This window comes from Tupaia chinensis, unplaced genomic scaffold, assembly GCF_000334495.1.
Source record: "Tupaia chinensis unplaced genomic scaffold, TupChi_1.0 Scaffold000182_1, whole genome shotgun sequence".
NCBI lineage: Eukaryota > Metazoa > Chordata > Mammalia > Scandentia > Tupaiidae > Tupaia > Tupaia belangeri.
The window spans coordinates 8,740,674-8,757,620 of record NW_006159657.1 but is presented as its reverse complement, the minus strand read 5'-3'; the positions used below and the strand labels follow the sequence as shown (position 1 = coordinate 8,757,620).

Below are 16,947 nucleotides of genomic sequence, written 5' to 3'. Positions count from 1 at the left end.
ATCCATTTGTAAACTTTAAAATAAACCAACAATGATAGTTATAGTTCTGCCACCTCTATTCTCTTATGTATGGGCTGTGGGCTTGCTAACATAATAGATTTCTATGAACAGAAAGCCAGGAGAGGTTCTGAGTTTGATTCTGCCTCTGCCAGCCAGATCATAAGCAAATAATTTCTCATCTTGAGTCCTCAGTTTTCTTAGCTGCGAAATGAACCCATGAGAGGAGCTCAGTAAATATTGGATGGCTGGAGGAAGAGAGAAAAAGAAAAGCAAATAAGCAGGTGGAGGGAAAAAATGATAGATGTATAATGGATGAATGGGAGAATGGAGGAATGAAAGGAGGGTTGGTTGCCTGGACTTATGGATGGATCAATGGGTTGATAGATGGATTGATGGAAAAATAGAGATATGAGAGGATGGATGGATGGTTAGGCTGTCAGACAGATGGAAACATGGGTGGGCGGGTGGATGAAATGGATGGATGGATGGGTGGATAGATGGATAGATAAAACAATAGTGAAATGATGAGTGGATCAGTGAACTGACATGGATGGAAAGATTGGTGAAAAGATAAATGGATACATGGACAGTTGGATAGACTGAAAGGTGGATAAAAAGCTGAATAAATGATTGGATAGAAGAAATCATGACTGAAACGATGGATAAATGGGAAATTGAATAGATAACGGCAGGGCAAATTAGGTTCATTATCTTCAACAATCTGTGATATTGAGTCTGATTTTCAGACCCCTTCGTGAAAATCCAACTGGTGCATGGACTCAAGCTTGTGAAAACCAAGAAGACGTCCTTTTTAAGAGGCACAATCGATCCTTTCTACAATGAATCCTTTAGCTTCAAAGTTCCCCAAGAAGAACTGGAAAATGCCAGCCTCGTGTTTACAGGTAGGTAGCATTCCAGACCCTGATGAACCCCAGGTGTGGCATGTTCAACTTACCGTTTAGAGACGGAAGATATCTGGAGAGTTTTGTTTCAGGACTTCATGTCTGGTGTTCAACTACTGGTTTTGAATCCACTATCTGTGAACTTGGGTAAATTCATAGAGCCATGTAACATAATCGTTAATTGTGGGCTCTGGAGCCAGGTTTCCTGGCACTGCCACACAGCTGAGGCTTTTGGAAAGTTACTTAACTCCTCTAAGCCTCAGTTTCCTCATCTGTAAGATGTGACTAGAAGTAGTCTATGTCATAGTCTGTTGTGAAGAATAAATGACTTATGAATTTGAAACAGTACCTGGTCCATAATAAGACTAAATGTCAGTTTGGGTGATGATGGTGATGGCTTAAGTTACTTGCAGTCTAATAGAGAAGCATAGGCAGAAACAGGGTTGTCTAACTGAGAGGGGGAGGTTGTGAACTGCTTCCAAAGGATATAGTATTTAAGCAGTGGTCACATGCCACTGCCTGGTACTTTTCCAGGTTGTAATTTAATCTATTGTCTCCAGAGTATCTTAGTTATCTATTTTTATATAACACATCACCCCAAATTTAATAGCTTAAAACAATAAACATTACGGGGCTGGCAGGTGGTATGGTAGTTAAAGGCACTGGATTCCTACATGGCCGACCATGGTTCGAGTTCTGGACCTGGCAGCTTTCTCACGTTCCCTTTCTCTCTCTCTGTCTCTGTCTGGCCAAAATAAAAAATAATAATAATAATAATAAATATAATTAAATAAATAAATTATCACATGCCACTGCCTGGTACTTTTCCAGGTTGTAATTTAATCTATTGTCTCCAGAGTATCTTAGTTATCTATTTTTATATAACACATCACCCCAAATTTAATAGCTTAAAACAATAAACATTACGGGGCTGGCAGGTGGTATGGTAGTTAAAGGCACTGGATTCCTACATGGCCGACCATGGTTCGAGTTCTGGACCTGGCAGCTTTCTCACGTTCCCTTTCTCTCTCTCTGTCTCTGTCTGGCCAAAATAAAAAATAATAATAATAATAATAATAATAATAAATGTAAATAAATAAATAAATCTTTAAAGAAAGAAAAACAACAACAACAAACATTTGTTATCTCATAACTCCTGGGTCAAGAATTCTGGAATAACTTTGCTCTGACTGAATATTCTGACAAAGCTGCAATCAGAATTTTGGCTGGGGCAGCAGTCTCATCTGAAGGCTCAATGGGGATCTGTTTTTAAGCTCATTCACATAGTTATTGGCAGGATTTAGTTCCCTACGGGCTGCTAGACTGGGGGTCTTGGTTCTTTCCTAGTTGTTGGGCAGTAATCTTCCTCAACTTCTTGCCACATGAACTTCTCCTTAGGGCAAGATGGCACATGGCTTTCATCAGAGTGTCAAGTGAGGAGTCTGAAAATCTCTTTGTAAGCTATCATAGAAATGACATCCTACCACTCTTAATATACGCTGTTCATTAGAAACAACTCACTAGGTCCTGCCCATTTTTGAGAGGAGGGGATTAGACAAAAGCAGGAATACTGAGAGGCAGAGATCACTGGGAGCCTTCTTGGAAGCTGCCCATCACAATGAGGTTAGAGTTAGCAGGAGTAATGGTTATTGTTCCCTATCACCTAATCGTGATAGGCATTTCCCCATATCATTGTTACTATTCCCTATAACCCACCCTGTCATGTCACTATCAGCATCTTCAATTTATAGATCTAAGGACTGAAGCTTAAGCTTTCTCTCAAGCTAGGAGAAGCAAGATTCAAGCTCTGGTCTTGCTAGCTCCAATGACCAAGAAGTCTGTATTTCCTTAAGTACTCAGGTAGTGTTGGCATTAGAAATGTGACCTCATTCTTTGAGAAGTCCTGCTGCAAGGCACTTAGAAACTCTCCTCCGTTTAGAGGATATTTAGCCCCCGAGTCTCTCAAGAGATCAAGTCATGGCTGAAAAACTCTTGCACAGAAGGCTTCCTCTGTATGAGCTTATTGCTTCTCATCACCAGCATGGCAAATGTCCATCCTCTGGGACCTCTCCATGGCAAGTTCTGGGCTTTCTCAGGGCCCATTGCTCAAAGAGTCTGCATCCAATCAGGGGTTGCCTACCCAACTAATACTGCCATGATGGCTGCTGTCCAGACCAATTACAAACAGATGAGCTCCCTATGTATTCCAGGGTTCCAGGCCAAGACAAAAGATTGATTCCATTAAATCCTTAAATGAGGGTCAGGCAGGCAGTGAGAACAATGTTGAACCAAGCCATGGATCAAAGCATGAGGTATCTATTCCTAATTTCTTACTGAGAATAAAGGGCTATCTGTATGTGCTTAGCTGAGAAAGGAACCTGAGGGCACTGACAGCCCAAATGCAAAGCCCTGGCCCTCTTACATATATTATTTCCCATCTTATGACAGAAGCTGTGCCTGCTTCTTATAATGGGTTATAATGGAAGTTGTACAAAGAGAATCAGATGAGGAAAGGGGTTAAGTGTCCATGCCTGGGTCCTGGCTTGGCTTCTCACCCATCTTGGCAGTCTTGGGCAAGATCTGAGTGGTTTTTTTCACCTATAAAGTGAGGATAACGATACAAGGACATCTCAAAGGATGGGAATGTGGATTTGCTGAGTTCCACACAAGTACAAGAAGACTTCAAAAATATGGGGAAGATGGAATTAAAGTAAAAGTTTCCATGGAAAAAAAATTGAAATCTATACATAGTCTTTGCATAATATGCATTTCCTGCAAACTGTGTGAAGACCCCTGTGCGGGGCTGGGCTCTGGGCTCAGCACACAGTGAGTGTTCTCTGTTGTGAGAAGGAAACCAGTTCTTCACCTGTTCCAGCTCCTCCTTCCTCAAGTCACTGCTTGAATATCTCAGTGTGTAGCATTGCACGCTTTCCTTGTTCCCACAAACGTTACCCACATATAGAGGATTCAGTTATTTTTAAAAGTTGCCGCATGAATTGAGTAGATGTGTATTCAGCCATGCCAGACACTGTTTCCTGGTGCTGGGAACAGAGCAGGAACAAAACCGCATCGCAGCCCTCGTGGAGGTACGGGGACCATTCTGTGGACGCTGTTCAGAAGTTTGCTTTGTTTAACAGTGAGTATGTCACTCTGGGTCAGCACAAGCCCAAGTGGATTTGATTTCTTTTTTTAATGTTTATTCATTTTTTTTCCTCTCATGAGAGAAAGAGAGAGAGACAGAGACAGAGACAAGCACGCCCAACAGGGTCTTCATGTCCCAGCCTCAGCCAGCCAAGATCATGGGCAAATACACCTGTCAGTGTGCTCAGGGAGGTCCCAGGATGTGAACTGAGGACCTTCCCGTGTGGGCCCAGTTGTGTTATTGCTGCACCAACATCTGGCCTCTTAATTCTTTATCTTCAGTATCTGTGCTATCTACTGCTGCCTGATGTACTTTGATAAAAACAGGTTATTCGTTCTGGGGAGGGCAGATGCATAGCAAAACTTCAGAGAGTGCGAGGACTCTGCAGCCTCTCCCAGAAAACTACATGGAGTACAGAAAGTCTCACGCACCCTCGCAGAGGCTGTTTTGAACTCCTTCAATCCCATATGTTCACTCTGTAAGACAGAAGCCGCAATCCAGCTCTTATTCACCCACCTGCCATCCAGCTCTTACTCACTCACCTGTTTTAGTCTATCCCATTGCTAATAACAGAAAACACCTGAGTCTGGATCATTTTAGAATTTCGAAGCTTATTTACTTCGTTTGGCGACCCAATGACCAGGGACACATCTGTGGGGGTCTTGCAGAGTTCTCTGTGGGGGTCTTGCAGAGTTCTGAGGAGTCACATCATTAAGAGCAACTACGTCCATCTGTCTGTGTGTCTCTGTCTCTGTCTCTATCTCTGTCTCTGTCCTGGTCTTCCCTCTCCTCATAAACCCACCAGGAGTCCATCACAGGGGCCCCACCCTAACCACTTAATCACTCCGTAGGCCCCATCTTCCATGCATAAAGTTTTCCTCTTAATAGTCTCACAACTGAATCTCAACACATGAATGTGAGGGGGACACTCAGGCCATCCCTGCCACACTCCAGGTGGCAGTTGTCAGCTGCTCCCATCACTCATGGAAGATGTGCTTCTCTCATGTAAGTGTCGAGATTTGGGTCCCTGACTTGTGATTCATGCTCCTCAGGTTCACAGCCCACAGACACTCTCTCTAGGGCCAGCAGATGGCGTAGTGGTTAAGGCACTGGACACCCACACTGCTGACCGTAGTTCAAGTCTCAGACCTGGAGGTTTGAAAATCAGGCTGAGCATGTGTGTATGTGCCCAGAATCCCAGGAGGAGAAGGGACTGTGGTGTGGCCCTCCCCTACTGGAGAATGATTTCTTATTTTTCCTCTCACTGTCTCTCTGTCTCCTCTCTCGTGAGCACATACATCCGTTGGCTATAAACCTTAAAAAAGAAAAAAAGAAAAGATTCTTTCTAGAGAAGGAAGCAGTGCATCACACACACACACACACACACACACACACACACCCCAGCCCCCACAAATCAAGAATCCTCAACTTTGGCTACACTTGACCATCAGATGGGAGCTTTGAAATGCTGCCAACAGCCACACTCCCTCCCCCAAAGACTAATGCAGCTGGACTAAGCTGGGGTCTAGGGGGAAGACACGGGGTGTGTGTATGTGTGTATGTGTGTATGTGTGTGTGTGTGTATGTGTGTGTGTGTGTGTATTTTTTAAATTTTCCCCAAAGCACCAGATATTTCTAATGCTCCATCAGAGTTCAGAACCTCAGCTGTGAGTAGAAATCTCAGCTGGGTGGCATTTTACATAAAGGGCCTAATAAAAGAAATGTAGGTTCAGTCATGGGGGCACAGCAGGGCGTGCTCGGTGATGCTGCAGCCATAGGGGAGGCCAGGGTTTGGATCCCCAGCCCACCTATACACTTACTCGAGCACCGTGACCCTGGCTGACTAGGAAGGTTGGAGGGATGGTGGCATGAAATCCCATTTTGGGGCCAGCAGGTGGTGTGGTGGATAAGGGCGCTGGATTCCCACATGGCCAACCATGGTTCAAGTCCTGGACCTGACGGCTTGCTTTTTCACTCTCCCTTTCTCTCTCTCTCTCTCTCATCAAATAAAGAAAAAAAATAACAAATGGAAATAAATAATTAAAAAAAAAAAGAAATCCCATTGAGGGTATTTCTCTCTTGTTCTTTCTCTCCTAAATAAATCAATAAAATGTAAAACTTTTTTCTTAAAAAAAAAGTAAATTGAGCTGGTATGTATCTAAGCAAAGCTATAGTTTTATTCAAATCTTTAAGGTTCTAACTTGCTTTATTTGTCAGTGGAGGTAGCTTTCTTTATTTGTCAGTGGAGCGAAAGAGCTGTCCCTTCCAGGCTGAGGATCTGAAAGCTCTCGCCCATTAGCTTGTTTTCAAACACTGCATAACAAAAGTGAGGTTGATCTGCAATTTAGGCATTTGCTGAGAATCCCCTGTCAAAGCCTGTAATTAGCTGGGAGGCTGGGCCTTCTGAGCAGCTCCTTTCCTGTGTGGGATGAGGAGTCTCTTTCTGCAATTTTCAGTCAGGTGATTCCTGCAGCTGAAGTTAAAGAAAAGCGAGGGAAAATTGCCTTTCAACTCTGGAGATTAGTAACACAGGATTCAGAAGCCTTCTGGGAAATTCAGGAAGGTTTACTGAACCAAAATAAAGTGCAGTTGGCCACTGAGAGGATTGGGCTGTTATTGGAGGTAGGAAAATAAAAAAGAATGAATGAAAAAAAGAATACCCTCTAATGGCGATTCTTCCAAAAAATTGAAAACACTTAGCATTTGATCCAGCAATTCCAGTTCTAGGTATAGACGCAAAAGAATTGAGCAGTGACTCAAATAGATGTTTATACACCCGCAATCATAGCAGCTCCAGCCACAGAACCTGAAAGCTGGAAACATCTCAAGTGTCTATTACGATGACTGCTAAAGGAAAACTGGCATGTACAATACATGGAATGGAAGATTACTCAGCCTTAAAAAATGAAAGAAACCCTGGCACAAGCTACAACATGAGTGACCCTTTAAAGCATGACGCTATGTGAAATAAGCCTGTAGAAAAGGACAATAGTGTATGATTCCATTTATATGCAGTTCCCAGGGTGGTCAAAATCACAGAGATGGGGTGAGATGGAGGTTATCAGCTCTGGCATGGGGCGACTGGGGGTTATTGCTTAATGGGTATAAAGTTTCAGTCTGAGAAGATTAAAACAAAAATGTCCTGGAGATGGGCGGTGGTGATGCATGCATGGCAATGCGGATGTACGTCACGTGAATTGCACAGCTGAAACTAGTTAAAATGCTAAGTTTTATGTTAAGTATATTTTACTACAGTTTTTTAAAAGAGAAAAGATAAGGAATGGGGCTTGGGCTTCACAGAACCCAAGCATTTCAGAGAAGTACCTGGAAACTGATGAAGGGAGGGAGGGAGAGAGGAAGGAAAGAAGGAAGGAGACATTTAAAAGGACTGTGGACCCTAGAGCACAGTGGTTATGCACTACACTTTAGGAGCTGGATCCCACATGGCTGACCCTCTCGGCCTACTGGCTTGAAAAACATGCTAGGCACATGTGTGTGCATGCCCCAAATCCTGACTGGATAGAGAAACAGAAGAAAGGATTGCAGTGTAACCATGCCCCATTAGAGGGTGCTTTCCCTGTCAGTCTCTCTCTCTCTGTGTGTCTATCTCTGTCTCTGGTAAGCTCATGCACCCTCTGGCAATTAAGAAAAAGAAAATGCAGACCCTGGTTCAGGAGGGAGGGCGTGTCTGGGATTCAGCATTTCTGTCGATTCCAGGTGCTGCAGTTGCTGTAGGTCTGCACACTAGAAGCAGATCCATGGAAGACACAGGACGGGCCCCAGGATGTCAGGTCCTGCTACTCACAGTGAAAGGAATCAGATTCTCCAGCACTGGTCCCTCTCCTGTCCATCGTTCAAATCCCTGAACCCTGACTACACATTAATGAGTATTACTTGGGGGACCATTTTTTATTTTTTGGAGCGATTTTTGCTATAGGCGCATGCACTCGCCAGAAAGACAGAGAGAGACAGAGAGACAGAAAGCGAGAAATCACCCCCCAGGGGGAATGGCCACACCGCAATCCCTTCTCTTCCATTCTCCTCGTGGGATCTTGGGCACACACGCACATGCGCCCGGCGTGAGTTTAAGCCACTGGGTCTGGGACTCGAATCGCAGTCGACTACATGAGAGTCCAGCGACATAGCCATTACGCTAACTGCTGGTCCCATTGGGGGACCTTTAATAATCGCGACAAGGGGCTGACAATGTGCTGTGAAGCTAACGTGCACGGGGGAGTTCGGGGGTTATGTCCAGAGACCCTCCTAAGCACAGCAGGTGTGTATGTGCCCGTGAACTGGCTGGCTGAGGCTGGGGATGGATCACTGTGTCCAGATCCTATCTCTCTGTCTCTGTCCCTTCCTCTCGTGGGAAAAATAAACTTGTAAAAAAATATCCTGATGCCCAGACCCAGCCCAGAGCAACTGAATCAGCCCAATCATCCATTTTTTTTGTTTGGTTTGGTTTGGTTTTGGACTGGGGGTGGGGGGTGGGTATCTGTAGTTTTCAGAGCTTCCCAGGTGGCTCCCTTGTAGCCGGGATTGGCCAGCCTTTGTCTGCCCTGTTCTGCCTCCCTCCCCCACCCCGCTGTCCGTTTGGAGGCTTCCCAGGCCTCTCTGTGAGATGAGTTCCAAGGCACCTGGCTTGTTTTCCATAATTGCTTAGCTTTCTGCAGCTGTAGCATCAAATTGGTTAATTGAATCTGCTGGCAAGATGAGATGGGTGGGGATGGGAGGCCTGGAGGGCAGCACTGACCTCCCTTGACCGGGAAGGACCCTAGGTTCAACGGTCATCAGAGGACGTGGCTGGGAAAAAAGTATTAGGGTTTGGGAAGCAAGGCAGTGGAGAAGCTGAGGGCCTCTAGGGAGGAGAAAAAAAGGAAATCAGTCTGAGAGGGCCATGGCCATTCTGAGAGCCTGAAACTCCCTTGAGATCCAGGGATGCTATTGGCTTGTTCTGGGGCACAGTTGCTTCCCTGCAGCCCTGCCTCTGGCTCAGCTCGCCGTGCCTGCCACATCTCCTCCCCACAGTCTCCATCACCTTCCCTTCTAGGCTGACTTAGTGGCATTCAGCCAGCTCTAGAAGGAGGGTTGCATGACCATTCCGAGTGTGGCATAAAGTGAGTTATAAGAGGGTTCAAGTTTCACCCTTACCACCTAGCGAGCATGTGATGTGGGAGCAGATATTCCTTTAATGAGCCTCAGGGTCTCCCTCTGTAAGGAGCTTCCAGTCTCCATATTTTAGATAAAAAGCTCTAGACAGTGCCTTGTACATACTGTTCAATGAATACAAGATAGGAGGAGGGTTGATGGGCCCAGCCATGGAGGAGCAGACCCTGGAACTACAGACTTGGGTTTTCATCTCGGTGCCATGATTGACCAGCTGCATGACCTCAGGCAAGTGAGTCTCCCTCTCTGAGCCCTAGCTGCTCGTGTGTAAAATGTAACAATCGTGTCTATGATGGGAATAAAAGCAAACCAGCATGTGGGTCTGTCCAGCCCAGAAGTAGCTACTTGGGAAGTCATAGCTGCCATTTTAATCATTGCTTTGTGTGAGAGAATTCAAATGCCGGCACATTTAAGGTCACTAGCTCAGCCCGCTGCCTGTGGTTGTCCCAGCCTCTACCTCACCTAATCACCTTCACCCAAAGCTACCAGCTGGTTCAATGTCTGGGAGCCAGGGGTTGACACTAAATCTGTGCCAACCCAGCGGCAGACCCAGGCCAGTTTATGCTCCCCGCAGTTGCCTGGGTTGGCAGTGTGTGAGACAGATCAGAGCAAGAGCTGGCAGCAGGCACTTGGCTCCCATCATGGGGAGGGAGCAGCAGAGTGAGGAGACTGGAGTCTCCACTTGCTAGCCAGAGGCTCATGACAGTGGGCCTGTGGAATCCAGCGTGCAGGGAAGATTACAGAGAAGGGGACCTTGAGAAGATATCCCCTAACCTGTGCATGAACCCTGGGCCTATCTTCAAGCCGTGCCTGAGAGGGATCACTCTGAAGGGTGTACCAAAGACTGAAAACCCAAGTCCTGAACTGATCCCGGGGGACACTGCTGAGGGGCACATATGAGCAGCACTGCAAAGGCTTTGGAAACTGAGCTGACATTGGAATACTAGCTCACAGAACGCAGGGTAGAATTTTTTGCCTGAACCTAACCTAGTTGGTTACCTGCTAAAACAAGTTGACATATTACATAGGAGTTTAAATAAGGTCTAGTGTCTCATAAAATATTCAAAATGTCCAAGCCAAAGTGACTTGATGTATGAAGAGGAAAATATAATCAACAGATCCTAACAGATCCTAATATCCCAACTGTTAGAATTATCAAAGACTTTAAAACAACCGTTATCATCATGCTCCAAGCAGTAAGGGTGAACCCTTTTAAAAAGAATGGTAAGATAGAGAATGTCAGTAGACATTCTTTTACTTTCAGGTTTTACTTTTAGGTTTTTTGCAATAGGGCACATGCCCTCACTGGAGAGAGACAGAGAGAGAGGGGAAGTGAGAAATCACCCCCTTGGGGGATGGCCACAACACAATCCCTTCTCCGTTCTCCTCTCGTGATTTTGGGCACATACACACACGTACAGGGCATGATTTTTCAAACTGCTGGGTCCAGGACTCAAACCACGGTTGGTCATGTGGAAGTCCAGTGTCTTAACCACCACACCACCTCTGGGCCCTGTTTTTGCCCCCCTAGTGAGATAAACAGAGACAGAGATGGGTATTTTTGATGGGGTCTCACTGTGTCCTGAACCTCCTGCCCCAGTCTCCCAATTAGCTAGGATTCCAGGTGTACCCCATGCATTTAGGTTGGCCCAGGAACTGAGCCTGGTCCTCCCATATTGCTTCACGTCTACCAAGCAGTGGTGCTACCTGTGCACCCTGGTGGCTGGGCCAGTGTCCAGCGTTGGAGTGGCTCTGTCACATACTGCTCGGCTCCTAGCCCCTCCCACTTTAGTCTTCAGTGTCTCCAGAGGCCTGAATGGGCAGTATCATAAATCACACTGCTTGGCTGTCTGGTGACCAAAGCCCCCGGGCGAATAAGACACTTGTCATAGGCAGGGCATTCAGGGACCTAGAGATCACCTTCTAGGAGTTAAGGGCAAAGGCAATCTCTGGGTAAGATTAATTTTTCACTCCACAGAAAGTAACAAGGAACTTGAGCATCATCAAGCTGGGAAGTGGTTGAACCCAGATTCCAGCTGAAACTATTTAGTTCCAAAGCCTCTTTTACACTTAACCACTGCGCTCTGGCATGATGTGAATCACCTGGGGTCTTGTTAAAATGCAGACTCCTCAGTAAGTCTGGGGCAGCCCCTGAGTATTTCTCCTAAGCTCCAGATAACACCCAGGCTGGTCTGAGGACCACACTTGGCAAGGAGATCCTTGTTCTCTCATTGCCCTAATCCAGCCAGAGCAAGGAGGCCTTATGAGTTTGCAGAAATAGCTGGTGGCCAGATCACGCAGAACCTGGAGGAGAAGAGGGTTGTGGGTTTTACTGAGTGCTTGGAGAAGCCTTTGGCGGGCTTTGACCAAGCAAGTGATAGGACCTAGATAATGCTGTAAAAATATCTTTCCAAACTGTTGAGTAGGGAATGGGTTTAGGAGAGTCAGAGTGGAATCTGCCGAGCGGCCATCATGCTGGTCCAGGGGTTGCTGATGGGCATGGGCCGGGGAGGTGGGGGGAGGGTTTCAGAGAAGTAACTCAGTGGAATATAATATTGGAGGTATCAGTAGATCGAATAGCACTTGCTGGTGAGTTACATGCAAAGGACCATTTTCTATTTTGGTCAAGTTAACTTTACTGAAGTGGGACTTCCTGTCTGTAGATCCCAGCTCTTAGCTCACAGGCTGGTGTGGGGACAAAGGAAGTGACATATGTAACGTGCCCAGCACGGTCCTTGGCCCATGGTGAGGGCTCAGTGGATTGAGACATTGAACCTGGGTGTGGACAGACACCGGACGCCAGCCAAGCAGTCAGCAGATGGAAGCACAGACCTATCACCGGGGCCCTCTCCTAGCAGAGCCCAGAATTTACAGTGGCACTTCCACCTCAGTGTTTCCTCTCGAGAGCTCCTTGAGGCTGCCAGAGTCCATCCAGGCACTAAAACTTGGCCAGACCTAAACATTCATTTGGGGTTCTAATGGCAGCCTTTGAAGACCAGGCCCGCGGCCAGGGCTCCTGGAGATCTTTATTCCATTTGAATGGCCGCTTAATGATGTCGGTGCCTTTGGATGGAACCTGGGTTCTGGCAAGTCCCCAGGAGGGAGAGAAGCAGGGAGCTTAGGATTTATCCAGCCATATGTGTCCCTGCATGAAAGGGGATCCCGCAGAGGCCAGCCCTCAGCTGGTTTTGCATCTCAGTGCCGGCCGGAAGCAGTCTTGGGCTCAGCTGTCAAGGCCAGTGCTGAGTGGAGTCGAGATAAGGGCCCGGGTATGGACTAAAATCAGAAACCGAGTTTCCTTCCCAGACATCCCTTCTGTCCATCACCTCGTCCAGACTTCAGCAACCCAGGGCCGCCGGTCACCAGGAGAGGCCTAACCTTTACAGTGCCATGGCCTGGAGGGCACAGACGAGTGTCACCTGTCTGTCTACCTTCTGAGGAAACCTTTGGGGTCATGAAAATAGCTTTGGCTTAGAAAACTAGATTCCCAGAGCTTAGTTACTGTATCATTTGGAGCAGAACTTTCCATCTCGTTCAGCCTGTCTCTTTCATGCATCAGGCACATAGCTCAGGGTTGTTCATGCAGCTTTTGACAGTAATTACAGCAAACACTTCTATAGCCCTCCCTGCGTGCCAAGTGATGCATCCCGTGTTCACATGAATCAACTCATTTCATTCTTATAGCCACACGACGACTTAGAGCTCATTATTATGACTCTTTTATTACTGAGGCAACAATAGGGTAAGTAGCTTGCCCAAGGTCTTGGAGGCAGGATTCAAACCCAGGTCATCTGGACCAAAATGTGGGCTCTCAATCACTGTCATAAATATTTATCTAGCCCCGTCTGTGTGAAGGTGCTGCCTGAGTTGCCGAACAAACAGCAGAAGGGACAGAAACGATCCATCCTTTCATGGTGCCAGCATTCTAACTGGGGTGAGACAGATAATGGATAAACAAACACCTATATAATAAGAGAGTGAGGCGTAAGGACCAGCAGGTAGCATGGTGGTTAAGACACTGCACTCCCACGTGGCCAACTGCTGTTCAAGTCCCGGACCTAATGGCTTGCTTTCTCACTTTCCCTCTCTATTTCTCTCTGATGATTGCACATGCCCTATAGCAAACTTAAAATAATTTTTTAAAAAAGAAAAAGAGTGAGGCGACACAAAGGGCTGACCACACATTAGAATCACCTAGGGAGCATTTCAAAAATACTGACAGAAGTCCCCCCCACACACACCCTAAAACCAATCCACACAATAGTGGGGGTGGGGGGGCTGGGCAATGAAGGGGCAGATCTGTTATCAAAGTCAGCAAGTGTCTTGCCACTAGCTCAAAGACAGTTGTTAGCGTTTCCTGCAAAGCCGTGCCAGCCTCAGAAACAACCACATGAAGATGGTCCTCGCTCAGATGGACACATTTTGGTTGTTCATGTAAAAACAAGCACATTGCTTTATAGTCGCACCTTTAAACGCTTCCTCCGAGATGGTGTGATTCACACACAGATCTGGAAGTGATTCTTCAGACCATATGTCCTCTTAATAAAGGCAGGCTCCACGGGGCTCTGTTTCCATGCAGAGGCACGGAGATGTGGTGCAGCAGCCTTACAGGAATTTTAAGAGATTTCAGCCTTGACATCCATCTCTTGAGGAAGGAGGAGAGATCTAATGCCTAAGCCACAGCAGCATGGCTGGGGAGCCCCTTCCTCCGCTCCCCAATTTTCTTTCACCCTGAATTTGCTAGAGAATTTCATCCATGCTAAGTTCCCAAGTCCTTTATCGCTCAGTTGAGGTGACTTCTCTTCAGCCTCCTCCCCAACTCCCTCAGCTCCTTTTCCCTGCCAGCCTCTTGGACCTCATTGGCCTTCCTTTGGTGATGGAGGGTAAGAGGTGGGGATTTGGTATTAATAAAAGGAAATCTTGTTATTCCTGCTTTTCCTGGGAAGCAGGGTTTAGATCTTGGGCTGGATCATTCTTTGCTGTGGGGTAGGTCACGGTACTGGGCACTGTAGGGTGTTGAGCAGAGTCCCTGAGTGCCACTCACTAGATGTCAGTAGCTTCCCTTCCAGATTGTGGCAATAAAGAATGTCTCCAGGGACCAGCAGATGGCGTAATGGTTACATCACTGGAGTCCCACATAATTGACTGTGGTTCTAGTCCCAGACCTGGTGGCTTAAAATTCATGCATGTGTGCCCAGGATCCTGAGAGGAGAGTGAAGGAGAAGGGATTGGAACATGGCCATTCCCCCTGGTGGGTAATTTTTCACTTTCTCTCTCTCTGTCTTTTTCTCTCTCTCTGGCAAGCACACATTCCCTATAGTAAAATCTCAAAAAAAAAAAAAAAAAAAGAATTTCTCTAGACATTGCAATATTTGGGGGCAAAACTGAACTGCACTGAAGAATTCAGTTCACTCTAAGCTAGAGTAGCCTGCAAACCTAGGCAGAGGGACTCTGTCATGGGCCTCTTGCTTTAAGTGGGGCAAGGAGTCCATGGAGCCAGGAGCCCAAGGCTAAGAAACCACACCACCTCCTTATGTGGTGATCCTGGAGGTTCACACCCAAATGCCCATGTCTTCTTTTCCAAGTCACCTTCATGGACTGGGATCCCAGAATGTCCCACCCAAATGGCCCGAGCAGGGTCTGCTCAGAGTTCTCTCAAGTCCACCCTCAGGAAGGTGGCCGTGATACCAATAAAATGGAGGTAAGAATGGTGCTTGCCTCATAAGGTGTGGATTAAACAACTTAGACCATAGGAGAGGGCCTGGGACAAGATGCGTGTGATATGGGTATTAGGTACTGTTATTTTATTTTTCTATATCAGTAGTCGTGAAACTCAAGACAGCTTCCTTGCCCATCTACTGGTCAGCTGAGGAAGCAGCAGTCCATTCAGTCGTTGTAGGCACACCTGACCGTTCTGGACCCTGGAGAGATGGCGTGAAGGGCTCCAACATGGCGTCTTCATGAGGGGTTTCCTGGAGGTTTTCCAGGGCCACTCTGACTATCAGCATCTTTTGCCCCACACATCAGATATGAGTCTGAGTCCCCCTCAAACATACAGACGTGCGAGAGATCTTGTCTCCTAACATGTCTGTCACATGCAAGGATCGAGAGCAATGGGGAACTGGTGCAGTGAGAGGAGAAATGAGGCTGAGCTCTGAGTGTTGATTCCTGTGGTGCCGCGCACTGGCCAGGAGACCTTGGGCACTCACCTCTTCACCCTGCTGACCCTCAAATTTCCCATCTGCAAAATGGGAATCAAAATAGTACCTTCCCTAATAGGGCCGTGGTACGGATTGATGATTTAAAAATATACATAAAGTGCTTTGCACAGTGCCGGTGCTCAGAGCTCAGGATTTAGCCTTCCTGGTTTTTAATTATCATAACATGGTTATCTAAGTTGTCATTAGGACTACTGTAAGAGAAAGCGTGGAGAAAAAGCTTCTATTCAAGCAACTGCTTTGAATCGCACGATGAGCCAAGAAAGCTTGAAAAACATCACTCTCGGCTGTGACTTACTAGAACCGAAGAGTAGTTCAAATAGTCACAGTTCAAATGGAACTCATGGCCGCATTTACCCACCCATCGTATAAAGAGGGAAACTGAGGCCTAGGAAAGTGATGTGCTCTACATTGGTGTGTGTGGAGGGGTGTGGGCATGGTGTTGTAGTTTTCTTTTTAGATGGGGGTCTCACTATGTAGAGATCCTTCTGCCTCAGCCTCCTGAGCAGCTGAGACTAGTTGTGCATCTCCATGCCCAGTTTCTGGTGGGGGGCTAGGACTCAAACCCGAGCCTCCCACGTGGCATCAGCCTGCCGAGCAGCAACACCCTATATACATACCCCAGCTGAGTCGAATCTGCCTTGTGTGGAGAAACACCTGAATCTGCTTCCAAGTTTCAGAAAGACGAGGAATAAGGAGATATGCTATAGTTTGAGGAAGTTTTACAAAAATTACAAAGAGAATAGAGACTGCTGCTGTTGGGTGTGTCAGCCCACGGCCTGTGCAGAAGAGAGGAGAGGGGAAGAAGTAGGGGTGTGTCAACTGCTGTGGGTCTCCTCCAGTAGCTCAGATAACTCATGAGCTTCCTCCCATCGAGTGTGGGGATCCCGCCATGGTGAAGAATTAGGACCATCTGAAACAGCTCAGGATAGGGTTCGCTGGCTTTCCCTGCCCCCAGAAATGTAGCAGCCCACTGCGCACCTAAAAGGTAGCCGTCAGGATACAACGATGAGGTATTGGGGTTCCAGCCATGGTGGAGGAGTGTCCCTATACCGTGTTGACAGCTGCTAAGTTACACAGGGGGCAGGGAGAGCCTGAGGTACGGAGGAGAGTCCCTCGTTACCTTGTGAACCAAATGTGCTAAAGGGAAGCTGTCGAGTCTGCCCCATTTGGAATTGGGCTTTTTTTTTCCTTTTAATTTGCTGTGTTTATCACACCCACATTCTAAGTCATCCAGCTTCCCTTCCAGAACCGTCTGCCTTGGCAAACTAAATTAGCAACCAAAAGAGTTTAGCTCCTACAGTGAAGAACAAATTCATTTTTACAGCAAATATCAACATGTGAAAGCTGCCGCTTGTCCCTGACTCATTCGGGGCAAGTGCCTGGATTTTGGCTGGAGCAGTGAGCGATCTCTTCATCTCCCTAGACCTCAGTTTCCGCAACTATCAAAGAGGCCAGTGACAGCAACTGTGTTAGAGTGGGTGTACCCCAAGGTTGGACAATGCTGCAGGCGGGGGTG

The 16,947-nt window shown here is 46.8% G+C and overlaps 1 protein-coding gene across 3 annotated transcripts in view; it reads left to right on the top strand.

Annotated features, from left to right (window-relative positions):
- SYT17 (synaptotagmin 17) overlaps positions 1–16,947 on the top strand; it is an 80,913-nt gene that overhangs the window by 55,294 nt on the left and 8,672 nt on the right. For all 3 annotated transcript variants that reach the window (XM_006146576.2, XM_027771083.1, XM_006146577.2), the window contains exon 7: positions 747–902. In XM_006146576.2, the coding sequence (XP_006146638.1) occupies positions 747–902 (156 nt within the window). The remainder of the gene's footprint in view (positions 1–746; positions 903–16,947) is intronic.